We start from the raw sequence: 17,490 nt of genomic DNA on the forward strand, positions 1-17,490 counted from the left end.
AAGTTCCAGGTGGTAACCACTTGATGAAGCCGTATGCTCATGTACGCTGTAGAGAATCCAGATATTTTAGATTCTAACCCATGATCTACTGATGCATTTAGATGTACCCTGCTATGACCGTCCTGTTGTCAGTTAAGCAGTTTCAAAAGATGAACTTAAACAGACAGCAGTGTATGAAACTCCTACAGAAAGGAAGGAAGCCCGCAGGGCTGATAACTAAGAAATGTTAGCCTGTTAGCCCTGTGGTAAATATAGGAAATTGAGATATAGTGTTAGTTAGGTTAACTTAAATTTGTGCAAAAGTGTCTCTGCCATCAAAAAAGAACAACATTATTCATTGGCTGAAAGCATTCTCTAGACCAGTTACATTTAATGTTAATGATCTTTGATCATGACCTATACAGACATTCATCTAGTTACCACAATTGTAAAGTATTTTCGAACTATTTCCCATAGTCAATGACATGGTCATATATACCCTTGGAAAATGTATTGGCAAACAATAAAGTTGTAAGCCCACCGTGTGACTAGCAAGCAGTGGGCCGTTTGGCAGACACTATTTCATACACCGAAGATAGCATATATGAAACTGCTTTTATATGTTAGGAAACACAGCAGGTGTGGCAGGAGACGATCAGGTGTTTTAGAATCCATTGATGTAATGTTTTATTAAAAAATAATGATTTTTCTGACTCATATGTTTTTTTTGCAGGGCCATGACGGGTTTGAGGAACTACGCAAGTACATCAAGCATGGCAGTGAGTTCACAAAGGAGGTGTCTGTCCTCTTGCAAGAGAGGTAGGTCTAGATACATACTCTCAAATCCCAAATAGGGTTGTCGTTTTAACAAAGTTCCCTAATCAAGGAAGGTTCAAATGTCTGCACCACTCTCTGTGAAGATTCATGCACCTCTTCCGGCTCAGAGACAAAGATGGGATGAGCTGATTGAGCCATGTAGGTGGACCATTAGAACAGAAACAGAGGACAAAGGTTCTATTGTTACTGTTCTTGATTTTCCATGGGATAGGACTGCCTTTTTAAAATAGATGCTGGAAAACTTCACCTCAGGCTATTTTTGCTGTTAGTCATTTAATTAGTATTATCGTTTATGTTATTTGCTAGTTTGGGTGGTGACCTAACTCATGGTCAAACACTTGCCAAAGACCCAGTTTTGATTCCCTACATAGGTACAAAGTATGAGGTTCATTTCTTGTGTCCCTTCTATGACGTTGCTAGAGTATTGCTAAAAGCAGCGTAGAATGAAACTCACTAACTCATCATTTTCTAGTTTTCTTGAGATATCTATAACATTTAATTCTCTTGGATCCAGTTTAGATGATATATGATGATATCACCACTTAGCAGACATTTGTAAAAGATAATTCGGCTTAAAATGCAGTTGCACATGTATGTCAGATGTTACATAAGCTCACCACAGCAATACATGTGACAGGTGCAGTGAGGAAGGCATAGCCATTTTGTGCCTTATTCACAGCAGTGTGGCGTAGCCTGTGTAGGCAATGACAGGTGATACCTATTTGATTAAGGATGTTTAAATATATACATGTTTGCAATATGAAAAAAAACTACTTGTTATGTTGTTGGATTTTAGATCTTAGATTGCTATGATTTATTTTATGTTTTAAAAGCTTTATTTTTTGTACTTTGGTATTTTGAAAGTATTTCATTTGAATGTTTTGGGATTTTTTTCATGTATTTTGCACGAATGTGCAGTTTATCTGCAAATGTGGTTATGCATGTGGTATGGGTGAGTGTGTTTCATCATACCCCATTAATGGCTATCGTTATCAGCCACAGTTGTGCCTAGCCCTGATGTGATTATTTACAGGCGATAATAATAAAACCTGAATATTGATGATTAAGGAAAAACATTGTATTACACTGCCACTCTGGCCAAACGCATGTGAGTCAGGTTTCTATCTGCTTCAGTCAGCTGTAAATACCATATCTATCTGATAATGGTTTTGAAATCCTTTCAGTATCCCAGTAACGCTGTGGCACTCACACATGTGATTGAATGCAACTGGATGAGGCAGATAAATAGGCATGTCCTTTCAAATATCAAATAGATCTATGTCCTCCACAGAGCTCCAAGATTTATTTGAGTATGTTGTATAGGTTTCATGTCATAAATTCTATCCCAAAGACGATCCAAACATAAGAAAATATTTTAGTGTATCAGATATGCTGCCATGAAAGATATCTAAAATAAAAACTTGATATGAAATGTTTGCCTGGCCTTCATGCATATAGTACTAGGTAATTCTTGTGGCATGTCTAACAAACTCGGAGTCAAGTTCACAATGTAGAAAACTAAGTGTTTGTGTGTATGTCTTCTGGTGTAAAACCCAAGTCATACATTTGTCATTAACCTTGGTATCTTCCTTTATAAGGATAGGATTTTTTAAGCTAAAAAACCCATGAAATATGAGAATGTAGAATTATACTGTTATCCTCATACATTCTCATTGCATGGTGTAAACATGTATTCACCTGATAAACCTTTAGCCTGCTGAATTAACCTTTAGCCTGCTGAATTAATTTCAGCATAAGGCAATGATAAGAGGGTGGGTGATTTCAAACAGTCGGTGTGTCACTAAATAAGGAAGAACAGATATTCAGCTCATTAATACTAGATAGAAAAATATACATTATTATTGAAAAATATCCAGATAATTTCAAATGTACAGATATTAATTACAAGACAAACATAAATAAAGTATTTCCTGAATTTACTTGAATTATTCGATTGACAACCGGATGCATTTTATATTAGGAACCGTATAAATTGTCCAGTTATCACAAACCAATTTCAATATTCTTACTACTGATATTTCATAAGTATCTGACTTTAATTTCGTATATTTGTATCGGCAAATATCTGCACGAAGACAAATTAATAATAAATTCTGAAAAAAAAATAATCAAAAACATTCGTCGTAAACAAATCATATTTTCGATGTCATGACAGGTCTTACTGAAATGGCACTTTTACGTTTATTTAAACGTGTCATGTCATGAAAATAGCAGAATAAAATACATGATTTATAAACATTCATGAGTGCAAATTTCAAGTGTTATGGTTCATTAATTTTTGCACAAACCCTCAAAAATCCGGTGTCAGATCATGGTACACATACGAAAAACAAACATGGCGAGCTTTGTCCAAACTCCTACATAAAATACAGCTTTTTTGGTCTGAAGAAGGATTACAGAACTCTTCTGTGTAAGACCTGGCGAACAGGGTGAATTTCTCATTCTACAAGTGTTCCATGTATCATTTTCCGTTTGGTATGACGAGAGACAGACAAAAATTAAGATCGTGAAATCTAACTTGTTTTCTAGTCAGTGCAAAGGTCACCGGATGTGATGTCACAGACAGGGATTGCCTGATGAAATTCATTCGCTGTTGAATATTAATGGAAAAGTTGGAGCTATTTCGTCTTACAAACCCAAATTTAGCACAAATAACTGTTTAAAATGATTAATCAGAACTCATAGAAATTTCTTGGTGTATTTATTACTATATAATTCGCACATAGCCGAACCAGTTTGACCTTGTATGCTCCCGTGACCCGGAAACAGTAGTCGATTAACACTGCAAATGCAAGTTTTGCAGTATCTTTTATTTGAATTTTTGTTCATATTAGGCCCATTACTTTATTGTCCACAGAATATAAAGATAGCAAAGATATAATTGTGATACATGTTGATCGCAGCTTTTTCTTTTTTTCACATGGTCCGACACGAAAACGTTTACAAACATCATTCTCAACAACAGGTGCACGGATATAGGCGTGGCATTTGTGTTTCAAAATAACATTCATGCTTTTTGTGACGATATAGGGTAGTAGCAACTGCAGTATACATGTTTTATAAACTAAAATATATTTTCAGTTGTAGTTTCACATGAAATCGGGGATGATTTGATAAATATTGCGTTCATATTACATGATTGGAAAAATTATTTCTCACTTCAGAACAAGTTGAATTACATTCATAATTTTATGCAATAAATTAACGCTCTTGTTGAATAATTATGATAGATTTGTCAATGCTTTATGCTTCATAATTGGTTACAACTTTAAATCTTTTCATATATTTTCATATGTTAATTGATATTAATAATATGACAATTATTTTTCTCTCCCAAATAAACATGGACAAAGACACTCAGGATCTGTCAGTACATTAGCAACATGCAAATAACCAAATTTTAGTTGATGTCTTTCAGTAATGTGGAAAACCGACAATTTTGCACAATTCTTTAATACAACTATATGTATGCCATAAAATATATGGATAGATGTTACATATTATTTTTTGTATTTTATTTCTTTATAATATCGTGCCAAAATGTACATCAAATACAAATGGGTGATCAGCTATTTTTGTTTTCAACAGTACCTCTTTGTTTGGTGAATTATTTTGAATCACATATGACTAATGCCATAAATGTTGTTGCAGTAACAGTATATTTATCAGAAAATCTTATCATTTGATAAAAAAAGAAACCATATACATATAATTATAAGTTATATTGTCTCTGGTGAAAGTAAACAGGCTTCATATCCTGTAAATATAAATTATTCTACCTTATTGTCTTTTCCTAGGTTTAGGAGCAATGTCACAATATGAAATGAGTCTATTGAACTTTCAAGGATTGTTTCTGTTTGCTGAAGTGTCTGATGATGATATACTCCAATTATTTAGTGTTCAATAGCCTAAACCATCATAAAACAAGAAACATCAAGAACAGTCTTCTTTGAAGAACAAAATGCCAAGGACAAAGCAGTCTTTCGTTTAAGATCTAGAAGCATTTGATATGTACGTCTTTGCCATATACATATGGCAATGAAAAAAATCCAAATTGAAATTTTAATGAAATAGCTCCAAACTGGAGAACAAAAACCACTCACTGCAGAGCTCAGTATTAAGAAAAAGAAATCTACTTGTCCCTGGTGCCACCACATGATTACCTTGATGCCACAGACTAACACAGGTTGCACCTCCTACTCAACACTTAATTATCTGTCACTTGTAGTTTTGATATTCCATATTCAAAACATCACTACAACAAAATTATTCTAGGTCTGGTATGATAATTTCATATTACTTCATGAAATTTCATCACAAGAAAAAAATGAGTTTGTCTTTCAATCACTGTCAGTGTAATCATTGTTCCAAGAGTTTGGATCATCAGTCTGTTTCCCAGATGAAGTCTGTTTTAACAGTAAAATATGAACATAGACAATGTGCAAGTAGGTAAAATAATGGACATAAACATGAGGTACATTTTGCAGTTCAGGTTGCACTAGTGCAATATCTAAAAGCTGTATGGAGCCACGGACTGAGCCACATGATATGATTTTTTTTATACAAATATGCACACACGTCAAACAATTTGATCTGAAACATTACCTGCATTATGCTAGGTAGAATTAACTCCGAAAGCTCTGCTGTTTGGAGTAACAAAATAATTTCAATTTTGCTCCAAATTCGTGAACAAAAGATGTGTAGTTTAGCTCTTTTAATGTCTATAATAAATACTGATTCACAAAGATGATGACAGTTGTTTTTTTCTAAGCAGTCATTAATTTTTATGAAATACATTTACTGTACGTTACATTCTCACACTAGCTCTGGTTTCGTTTGTTTCTGCGAAAGGAAAACTGATTATATTCATGACATCTTCAATCATCAGAATTTTACTTCTTGTGACGATATACAGCGAACAATATAATGTTATTGTTACGACACACTGACAATTTATAAGTCACCCATGTCAGAACATTCTTTGAAAAAAATAGACTGCGAAAATCGTCGACTTCGGATTTTGCTAAACCAAAGATCAACACATCGACGGCTAAATTAGGAAAAATACTACAACACAAGCAACAAATGACAACTGCTATTGAACACAACTAACAGCAGATAAATGAGGATGACTGAAAGGTATTTCTGGTGTATAGTATGGATCTTACGGGAATTTGAATCAATTTAGAAAATGTATCAATGGTCGTTTTCCAACTCGTTTATATTTTAACTCCACAAGTGCCATACCATGTACGTGCTTCCGGTTTCATCAAGGGTGGGTACAATTACAAATATTGTGATATTGTTTCATGATCTGCATTATATAGGTATTGAGTCGTTTTCTTTCAGTGTATATGAGTTCAGATTTTGCTTATGAACACGCATTTTCAAACATCCTTCGTGTCATGTCACTTAGAAAAACGCAAGGTTGGCCATGCTCTTTCGGGTCACCTACGGCTGTCAACATTGTGAATGTTGGAAAGTTTATCAAACAAAATCAAAATAAACTTGCTAAATACGGTAATTTCTGTGCAGAGACAATAACATTTACCTATTCACACCATGTAATTAATTCCACATAAAATAGTTGGATATATCAAAAGGATGGCACATTTATTTTCGGCATCACGATGTATGTAGACTTGTTTGTTCACAGCCGTTGCCATGATCGTTCGTGTTCGTCCAATCGATGATGTAACATTGAGATTGGTTTTGTTTGTAGTTATTTAAGCCGAAAGTTACCAATTTTTAGGAAATGGGAAACTTGTGAGCTTTTTCTTCGTCAAAGAACAAAAATATTGATTAAACTATCAAAAAATATTTCATTATGAAGAAAATATTAGACTGGGTACCACTTGACGTGGTGTGGTCGAAAGTCAGCAATGGCTGTTATTTTCGACTGCGTGCCGAGAAATTTGGCAATCACATTTTTAATTTGAAGGCATTTCATTTTAAGATACGTATACATATTAAAGATTATATATTTATTAAGCTGAGAATTCGTGCATTCCATACATAATTCATATGACACGTAAATCCGACTCGCTGTATAATTATTGCAAGTTTTATTTGGAGATGTCATTATCCTGCACTCCTCTCGCATGGGTTCGACGGCAGCATTGAGAGGATTAAGGATACAAGAATTAGCTCTGAAATGTTGTGCAAAGAATAAAGAGAAGTTGTTATCCATAAATTGTGTCATGCATTCATGTTTGTTCAACTTCTAAATGCCTTTCAAAACCTTTTTGAAAAAACACATGAAATTACTATAGGTAGTTGGGGATATACCCTTGGTACAGATACTGTTAGGCACAGCATGCAAGATCACAAACAATTCGCACCACTTGCCCTCTTGTAACACTACCAACATATTTTTACTTTATCCCCCCTCTCTCACACTCTGTCTTTGTCTCTCTCTCTGGTATAAGCCATCAGTTAGCTCAACACTGGCTCAATCCATTGCACTGTCAGTAAAGTTAGTTGACAGTTAATGATATGGTAAATTGATGCAATTGCTTCGGAATTCTTACTTTAAATTATCTGTGTTCCTAAATTGGTTGTTTAACACTGAACTCCAGGGCCTAGATTTTCGAAGCTCTCTTTGTGCAAAGATAGTCAGTTGTAAGTTAATGTTAATGTATGGCACTAACTTTGAAAATCTAGACCCTGGACTATTTCAAATATGTTACAAGTCTTGACCAGATAGTGTACTGATTGACATAATTAGCAGTGGGGATACGATGACTTTGTATTTGCAAGTAATCGCAGTCTGGCTCGAAATCTGTAGCAAAAATAGAAATGTCTGCAGAATGGTATTGCATAATTCATCATGTTAAGCAAGAGAGCTCAAAGTATTGGAATATATGATTAGTATTAATCAGTGGATAGACTGACATTCAAAACATTTTTCAGTTTACACTTTATCATCGTATTACAACTGTTAGGTTCTCACTGCACGCTCTATTCTTCCTACAATTTGTGTGAACAACAGATACTGATGTGTTGAAGTAGCTGCAAGTCAGTGTTACTGGAAGAGTTACCTCCCTTTGTTAACAAACACTCCAAGCTCCGCTCCTCAAGTGATGCAGGACAATTTCCACACTTGTAAATTAGTCAGTTCCTGATCATGAGAACACAATTTTAATATGAACAAAAGATCCCAGTCTCTTCTGTATCATACCACATAGTCTCCACCCAATTATTTATCTCGGAATAGTAATTACATGTATGACACGATGAAGGTTATCAGGAAGGCATGTAATTACATAAAACTTAATCATTGCATAAAGATATCTAGCTCAGTGTACCCTTTGTGGAGTGGCAATTTCAAGCAGTGACAATATTGTAAGGATGATTAAATACTTAGTAAGCAGTAAATTATCCATGTTATTATGTCAGTGGTGATTTGATGCAAGCTCACCACACCCTGTTTTAAGTGGGGGTATTTAGACAGTTGGCTCACTTGACATCCCAAAAATTAGATTGTGTCAAAGAAGTATTCATTTCTATAGCGATGTATCACTTATATTCCAAATATGATTGTATGGTTATCTGGAGTTACAAAATCTACAACTCCAAAATCAAGTTTTGTTTTTGAATGTGTCACAACAAGTCCATAAACATGTAAATCTCTGAGGATTGCTGATATTTATGATCAGGGGTTCAATTTTTGAAAAAAAATATACAACAAAAAAAAACACTTGCAACAGGTCAAGTGTCTTTATGAAAGTAACTTGTCCTGACTAATTTTCCATTTGCCCTGATTTTTATGACATAATCATGATGGTGTAATGATGAAAGATTGAGTCAGCATGGTATTTGATGCTTATGTTTGCAGGACTATTTCATTGAGAAGTGATAAATAGCAAAGGTAGATAATTGTCATTGTGAAATTTAATAGCTACCTTTTGAGCAGACATGAAGTGAAATCCAAGTCTATTTGCAGTTTGAAACCATGAGAAGAAATGATCTAGTACCTCACGCGCAAGTAAGATACCATTATTTGCAGGCCTGACTTGTCCTGTGCATCGGGCATTGGGATTTTTTTGTAACCCCCAATAATGATGTGTGTTGGAGTATTTGATATGAAAAGGCATTTGGGTGAGATTCTACCTCTCATCCCAAGTCGTTTAAAGTCTTGAAGTGTAAAAGTACAGCTAACCAAAGTCAGGATAAGAGAAATGAGAGCGATGTCATTTGATTGTGATGTCATTGTAGCTGATGATGTCACAATGGTCTGTGAAGCATTTGCAATTCACTTCAGCAGTATTGTTTACTTATCTTCTCTTCAAGGGTATGGCATGACATTCTAATACCAGTAATCACTGTGTGGCTGAAAAGAAAAAGATGATGCCACAGTAAGTTTTACTTCACTCCAATACTGATATATTTGGCCATGTGGGTGGGCCCTTGAGTGGATGGAGGATCTTATTTGGTCCACTGGCTGTGATAAGGCACTCCAGCATGATCAGGCTTTTGTCTGCTAAAACTTTCAAAATGCATTACATTGTCTTCATAACCATGCTATGTTGGTTCAATCTTTTTTGTGATTGTCATTTCAGGGCGGATATTGAAAGCACATATGCCAAGGGATTGGCAAGAATTGGCAGTAAGCTAGCTAAAGCTGCCGGCACCGGGTTGGGGTAAGTCTCTTATTCTTGAACAGTTATAACAAGCTGTATTTCAATGACACACACTCTGATGTAACCTTTCGGAAGACAGTAACACATTTATTAGCTGTGTTGTTACAGGCTGTAGGCTGTTGTCTTTGATATCACAGCAATCTGTTACATTTCTTTTTAGTTCAGTTTCAAATTACAGCAAAATACAAGCATTCAGAACTAATCAACTTGCGTTCTACATCTCAAATGTTAGTTGTCTGGGACTACCATCATGGGATATTTCCATGTCCTCAGTTAGTCGTGTTGGGTTAGTGAGGGTGTGGTAGAGTGGCCAGGAACTCAGTGGTCGTTTTATGTGTTCGGTTCCATTGACTAGATACTAAACTTGAGTAATACGTGACGTGGTATATCAGTTTCCATTCTGTCATCATCATTGTAAGTTTATGAATGTAGAAAGAACTGTGGATATACTTGTGGAGAAGAGTCGATTGTAATAACTCATTTCATCTGTTACTTACTCATGTAAAAAGCCCTTCTTCTGCAGCATCGGAATTCCTAGGGAACAAAGGGCTGCAGGTTACAGTTTCAAACTGAAAACAATATGTAACAAGTGTAATGACAGAGACAGAGTCATAGGGGATACTAAACGACCATCTGTGTAATACCATTTTTATTAAACGAGTTAATGGTTTGGTATCAACCTATTGAAAAGGAGTTTGATACTGAATCTTTAATGAGTTTAATAAAAGTGGCATTTCACGGAAGCGAGTTTAATATTCTGTTTATTACTCGCCAACATAAATTGACAAAAACTGCGGCGAAATTGCCTACAGTGTGAGGACTCTCAGCTTTCTGCGACAGTGACATCAGCATTGTGACATTGCAACTTTGAACCACTTTGATATCATACGTCTAGCGGTATTACACTAGTGTAATGTTGCCGTAAAAATATTACACTGCAGTATCTTCCAACAGGCGAGTAATAAAAGTCAGTTATCATCATGTCCTGTTGTTAAGCCAGGAAAAGTCAAAATAAATTACTATGAAACCTGACCATGAAAGCTAAGTTTCTGGAAATTTTTTCCTGTGAACAATAATCACAAAACTATCCAACACTGACTCTGTGTGTGTGTCATCATCTACATATTACTCTATTTAAGATGCTGTATTATTACAATACTTTATTTGTAATTGTAAACCAAAAGTCACTGTGTTCTGTAATCTGATTGGTTGAAAAACATGATCAAATGGTATTAGATTCCCGGAAACTGCAAGACTATTCACTGCGTATTGACCTCGCAAACAATTGTTTTGTTGAGTCAGCAACAGTGGTGACGTCATTCAAATCATTGTGACGTAAAGTTGGAATGACGTCACAAATGAGCAACTCCAGACGCTACCATGGGAACCAGCTGAAACGGCCTGCTGATGACACTTCACTGCTGTACCCGTACTCGATGTAAACGAGTGCAGACAGTAAAACCCTTTGGTTTACTTTTGTGTTTACAATGTTGATAAACATCATGTGTTGGCCAATTTCCGGGTGTTACTGAGTATTTGAAGCACGGGAATATTTCATTTGAAACCTCCGGCTAACGCCGTCGGATCCAAATGCATTCCCATGCTTCAAATACTCAATAACACCCGGAAATTGGCCAACACATGATGTTTATCTCCTAATTATTCTATAAAAAGTTTGCTTGCTACTCCAAATAGTACTTTACTCTGGCTTCAAACTAGTGTGCATAAGTCGCTGTCAGCCTTTGGTTCTTTATGGTCTGTCTGTTAGTGGTTTCTTATTTTGTCAATAGCTGCTTTTTAGAATATATGATGGCTGTAATGGAACCTTACTTTTTTATATACCTGTGAAGATCCATGTTAGAACTGATCTTCAGTAGCGCATGCTTGTTGTAAAAGGTAACTAATAGGATCAAGTGGTTTGATTCACTGACTAAACTGACACATATCATATCCCAGTTGCATAGCTCGACGTTATTGGAATATTGCTGTAAAACTAAATCCACTCACTCCAATCAATTTTGTTTGTCGGCTACGAAGAGCCAGTCTTTGTGTTCTAGGTTAAATGAGCATGATTTGAAAGAAACTTTGAAAAATGCAAAATTTGGAAGTCGTCAGTGTTTTATGAAGACCCTGCAAGTAAAGTATAAGGATGAACATAGAGATTTTTCTGGGTTATATGTTCTTGTTTTATTCTGAATAAAACCAGAATAAAGCTAGAAGATGTAGCCCTGAAGGGGTAACCCAGACAAATCTCTATGTTCACCATATAAACAGCATCTTCTAAAATGACAGCCAAACATCTATTTCATAAAGAGTTAAGAAACAAAAGACTTATGATGTTAGAAATTTTATGAGCACTTCCGTCAGTGTCAGTTACTTGTGTCAGCCCTGCAGTGCCTGTCTCTGTTATCTGCAGTGTCTGTCTCCATCATCTGATATCAGTGTTTTGTTTCAGGAGTTTATCTGATGGATGGAAGTCAGCTGCTTTGGCCATGGAGCAGGAATCAGAGCTACACAAGTATGTCACCTCCAAACTAGTTTTTACTTGATATTAGGCTGCCTGAGTCTGTCTTTTTGAGAGCACAAATGAATTGATTTGAATCCAGGTTAACTCTGAATGTGTTTAATGGAATGCTAGTACTGCGTCCATGCTTGTGAGCTGTGCCAAAGTGCTTATGTCTAAGATATGAATAACTTTTGGCCTACCTTTGGGCCACAGTAGGGTGTCATGCCCTGGTATGACAGGAGGACTGTTCAAAGTGGGCTCAAAAATAAATCTTTCACTCACTTTTTGAACGAATATTGAAATTAGGGGTGTATGTACCACAATTACTGATTCAAGCAGTGGTTCAGGTTTTTTTTAAGCCAGTTGCCACAAGGCAAGCGACTTGAAGAAAGTAACTTGTCCTGATTAAGTTTCCACTTGCCCTGATTTTTATGACATAATCTTGATGATGTAATCATGAAAGAATGAATTAAGATGGTATTTGATGGTAATGTTTACTGGACTATTTATCGGAAAGTGATTTAACGTGATTTTATTGCAAAATTTAATAGCTATGCTATGAGCAGATATGAAATGAAATTTAAGTTTATTTACAGCTTGAAACCATAAGCAGAAATTGTCTAGTAGCCCACGGACAAGTTAGATACCGTTATTTGATTGCCTGAAATGAAAACTGACTTGTTCTGGGTATTTGGCAATGGGATTTTTAACCCCTGTTCAAGTACAAAATTAAAAGGAAATATGTGACTGGGTTGTTTGTGGTATCTGAGTAACTTTTACTGTCACACTTCAGTAAGTCTAGTTCTTATTTAATGTCGATTTTAGATATTCTACCATTTTATCTTTAAGTGTAAGGTTATATGATTTGAGAGCATGTATTCTGTCGTCTGAATCTATTTCATATATGTATCACAATATCTTAGTTAAAGATGGTCACAATTACTGGTTTCATAATGCTGATGATGAACGGTTACTAGAATTATAGCCTGTACAGTCAGAGGTTATTAACTTTCAAACAACAATCATTTCCTTTGCAGAAATTTAGCTTCTGGATTGCTGGAGGAAATTAGTAAACCTCTGAAATCTGTTGTGGAAGCACAAAATAAAGCACGGAAGCCGGTAAGATTGGAGATACTTTTTTTCATAATATTTACTTTATATAAGTGGGGATTTTTTAAAGGAAATTTGGTATGACACAACCCTGTGAAGTTTGAGCTTGCCCTCCATCCCACACTTGTCATAAGACAAAGAGGTGACTGACCTGGTTCGTGACAGCATAACTTTGATACATGCTTGATACTCATTGGATTGCCATGTATAGACTTGGTTATTTAGAACAGCTTTGTGTATATTATGTAGTATCTCTTTGTGTTTTTTGTTGTTTTTATTTAGGTAAGCACGTCTAACTGTATTCCACTTGAAATTCAATGTTTGAAATCAGCGACGTTATTTCAGAAGTGATAAATGTATTGGATAGCCTGGATGGACTTACCACATGTCTTCAGTCATTCCACATCAGTCAACATAGTGATGACAGTGTATGACAGTATGTACAATGACTAGTCCCTGTTCCAGATTGAGGCCATGGTAGATAAAGCATTCAAGAATCTCACAGACAGAAGAGCAGAGGAGTATAAGGTATGGGAGACTGTATGATGATGTAGGGTTCTGTAGTGGTATGATAATATCTTCTTTGTCTGATAGATATTCCTCTGCAGGGAGAGCTGAAGGTTAAAGGTTATATCAGACCTTATCAGACCGTCCACTAAACTGTGGTACTTGCTGTTGACCTGCCTTGAACAGAATGGAACAAAAACTGGTTGGTTCAAAGTCAGTACACTGTATCCAATAGTGGTATCCGTCCTGATTTGTGGCTGTGTCTTTATGAACGAGTGGTATAATCAGCATTAGTCTAACACCCATGTTGATAAGCCTGATATACTGCTAGTAGCATTAAACATTCACTTGCTTGGTTACCATGACAACTCTTGTCTCTACTACACAGGCCAAGAAAAACGCTGTATCATGTGCTAAGGAATATGAGAAGGTGGAGGATTCAGAAGTCAAATCAGGGAAGTCAAAAGATATTGCAAAGGTGAGTCACATACCAGACCTTAACTCCTGTTATGGAGAGACATATTAAAACATAAATCAAAATATAATGGCAGGAATCAAAATAAAATGGCAATACAAAATTCAGATGTTCTGGAAACTGTTTGAGTGCTTGTATTTGTAAGGACAAAAAGCATAGCTACGTTCATGTGTGCTGTGGAGCTTGCATCTGGCCCATATGCATTGCGCTATGCTCATGGTGTTGATCGTGGGTATAGATTTGATTATTCACAGACTGTCGCCTGTATAGCTAGAATGCTGATGAGTGCAGCATAAACTGGTTGGCTGGCCCCCTCCCTCCCTCACTCACTTACTGTCATGTCTGTAGAGTCAGTATCGGAAACGTTCATATGGAGAAGCACAGACACATAATTATTACAGCTATTTCTGTACTGTTACGTATAAGTAAACCCATTCTGATATTACGAAGTATCTCCCAACAAACCTGAAAGCAAACTCTGGTTAGCCTAGGCCTGTTAATGTTGTCCTTGCTGTGGAAACTCCAGAAGTGTCTCGGTGCTGTATGACCCTTCATGTACTTTTACCCTGACAAGAGGTATGTCTGATTCCAGATGGAGAAGAAGAGCAAGAACTCTCTGGCCGCAGTCCGGAAAGCAGACAAGGAGTACACCGAGTCTTGCTACAAGGGAGAGACCTCCAGGCAGGACTGGGAGTTCACTGTTTCCAAGGTAACTGCATGTCTATTTTGCATATTGCATCTGTATGCAGTGATGAAAGCAGTTGCAATGTAGAAAAGTACTGGTTTTCATTTAGCAGTTATAGTAAGATTCACCTGGCATTGTTCTCATGCTATTTGCCCACTGAATGGGTTCCTGCATAGCCATGGAAGCTGTAAGCAGGCCAAGTGGGACAAGGAGACTCAAACCAATACTGTTACTATTGCAAATACATGACTTATTCCTGAGTATCTTGGTAAAGGTTCATGAGGTAGGTGTGTACAGATAAAGTTGCCGATTATGTGTTGTTACTGATGCTGTCTGTTGTTTCCTTCAGGGCAGTACCCAGATGCAACACCTGGAAGAAGAACGAGTGAAGACAATGCAGGAATACCTCAACAAGTACAACAGTCACATATCTGTGCTGCCTCCCAAACTGACACGAGTATGTCCATGCTGTTCATATATTTTTAACACCCATTATACAGACTATTACTAGGGCTGCAGCTGTTCGATTCATCAGAAACCTTGGTTTTCATGTTTAATAACCATTATCACTATTTTGTTTGATATTTGAATACCTGTTTAAATCATATCCACACCCCAAAATGTAATTTTGACCCAGACTCAAGTAGTTTTGAGTGCTGAAATTAGTGGTGCTCTGATTAATTGAAAAACATCAAAATTTGGTCGCAGTGACCAAATGAGCAAACAGTTGATAACATTTTCTTGTGATCGAATACTTGCATGAAGAATCGAATTGTAAGTGATCGATTCGAGGGTCCAATATTGATAATCTGATCAAGGTCTGAGTGAATCATTGCGGTCCTAAATGTTACTGAAGTGCAGGTGCAGCCATCTTTTTAAAGTATTTCCTATCTAGTGATGAGACATAGTTGACTCTAGTTCAGGTACGATATGCTTCAGACATCATTTAAGCTACCATATAAAGTAATTCATTGTCTTTGTATGTGCATATTGACCAACTCGTTTCCTTGTCTTCAGATATTAGACCATCTCAATGAGAGTGTGATGGCAGTTGACCTTCAGAATGACCTTCAGATTGTTGTGCGTGAGAAAGGCGTGAAGGGTGCGCGGATGCCGGAGCAAGTGTTGATGGACTGCTATGTAAGTACCAAGCATCATTTTGTGTGTATGTTTAGGTTGTGAAGTAAGTATAGTCAGTGTGTCAACTGTGCTGTACTGTACAGTATTTTGGTATGTATACCCTTTTGTTTTACACCTTGAGTTACTGTTATGTAACATAAATCTGTGAATCGGATGTTATTGACGGTAATCAAGGTTATGTTGCTATCCAGGCTGAAGACAGTCAGTTCAACATGAACCCGGTGCGGCGACGGAATGCCCTACAGAACTACCTGCTCTACATACAGCAGATGCTGGAGAGGGACCGCAAGGGCAAGGAGGGTAGGTGGCACTTTCCATGGAATTCCATGACAGATCTGTGTGACCAGTGTCATCCTTTACTGAATGTGTCCTGACAGACATGCATAAACAGACACAGAAACGCAGAGGCATACACACACAGGTAGAGACACACAGAGACACATAAATTAACAGACACAGCCACACACAAAAAAGACAGACACATGCACACGCTCAAACATGGATCATATACCTGTGGTGAATAGGATGGTATTAGGACTGTTGACTGGAGTAACTTCACAGGTGATATTTGTGCCAAGGTGCCACACATGAAAGTCTAGTTCACGCTGACACATTATCTAGGATATAATGTTGTACTTTGTCTCAGAAATTCACAAGATGTGTATGGCTTTCTCGGGTGAGAATCACAGTTTTGTTGTATCAGTAATGTTGCTGTTTTGGTTCAGCAGATGATGTTGTTGTTATCAGGTGTACAGAAGCTGGTAGATGTGTACAAGTCCAAGCCTAATTTTGCTGATGCTGATGCACAGGAGGATGTTAAACAGAGATTAGAACAGGTACATGCGTTGTTGTCATTGCTGCTGCTGCTGCTGCTGCTGCTGCTGCTCTGGTAGAAGGAGGAGTGTGATAAAATTATAGTCTGTGTCATGACCATGCAACTACGTTTGGATATGTGGTTTGATAGCAATGTAGATGTGATAAAATTTCCAACTTCAGTTCTGCACAGCTAGGTTAGTGCTGACGCCCATACAGGAACATTGTCTTACGATAGTACCAGTACTAAGACTTATGCAATTGTGCCTAATCAAATGTTTCCAAGTTTCTAGCGTAAAACTATTGACCTTGTCCCTATTCCAGAAAGGTATCTGTTTTCTGAGATGATTTGGGGCAATGGGGTAGTCACATTGAGGATTGAGTTCAGTTCCCCACACAAGTAGTGATGCCCATTTCTGGTGTGCCCCCACCCACTGATATTTCTAGACTGTTGCTTAAAAGACTAAAACTAAACTCACTCACTCCAAGATGATTAGCTCCCGTACTTCAACATATTCTTACAATATAGCTTAGATATCTTAGTAGACTGCTCCCTTGATCTATTGTGCTCCCTGGACTTTGCAGACAACCTTTACTCTCAACTTTCTGGAAGCTAGTCACTACAAGATCGCCAAGTCACTGGCCAAGCTGGACAAGAGGGACCCACCAGTCCATAGATTTTCTCAGTACATTGAGACCACCAGAGAAAAACAGGTATCATGTGTTCTCTGTCAGCATCGATGTTCACACTATGTTTCATCTGTATTCTGTCCTC

At 36.9% G+C, this 17,490-nt stretch overlaps 1 protein-coding gene across 2 annotated transcripts in view; it reads left to right on the forward strand.

The window, feature by feature from the left end:
* LOC137256183 (nostrin-like) overlaps positions 1-17,490 on the forward strand; it is a 94,440-nt gene that overhangs the window by 68,030 nt on the left and 8,920 nt on the right. For both annotated transcript variants that reach the window (XM_067793895.1, XM_067793893.1), the window contains 12 exons: positions 713-798; positions 9,399-9,479; positions 11,935-11,997; positions 13,023-13,104; positions 13,561-13,623; positions 13,991-14,080; positions 14,670-14,786; positions 15,112-15,219; positions 15,780-15,902; positions 16,094-16,202; positions 16,650-16,738; positions 17,301-17,429. In XM_067793895.1, the coding sequence (XP_067649996.1) occupies positions 713-798; positions 9,399-9,479; positions 11,935-11,997; positions 13,023-13,104; positions 13,561-13,623; positions 13,991-14,080; positions 14,670-14,786; positions 15,112-15,219; positions 15,780-15,902; positions 16,094-16,202; positions 16,650-16,738; positions 17,301-17,429 (1,140 nt within the window). The remainder of the gene's footprint in view (positions 1-712; positions 799-9,398; positions 9,480-11,934; positions 11,998-13,022; positions 13,105-13,560; positions 13,624-13,990; positions 14,081-14,669; positions 14,787-15,111; positions 15,220-15,779; positions 15,903-16,093; positions 16,203-16,649; positions 16,739-17,300; positions 17,430-17,490) is intronic.

The sequence above is a fragment of the Haliotis asinina genome, chromosome 11 (genome assembly GCF_037392515.1).
Source record: "Haliotis asinina isolate JCU_RB_2024 chromosome 11, JCU_Hal_asi_v2, whole genome shotgun sequence".
Taxonomy (NCBI): Eukaryota; Metazoa; Mollusca; class Gastropoda; order Lepetellida; family Haliotidae; genus Haliotis; species Haliotis asinina.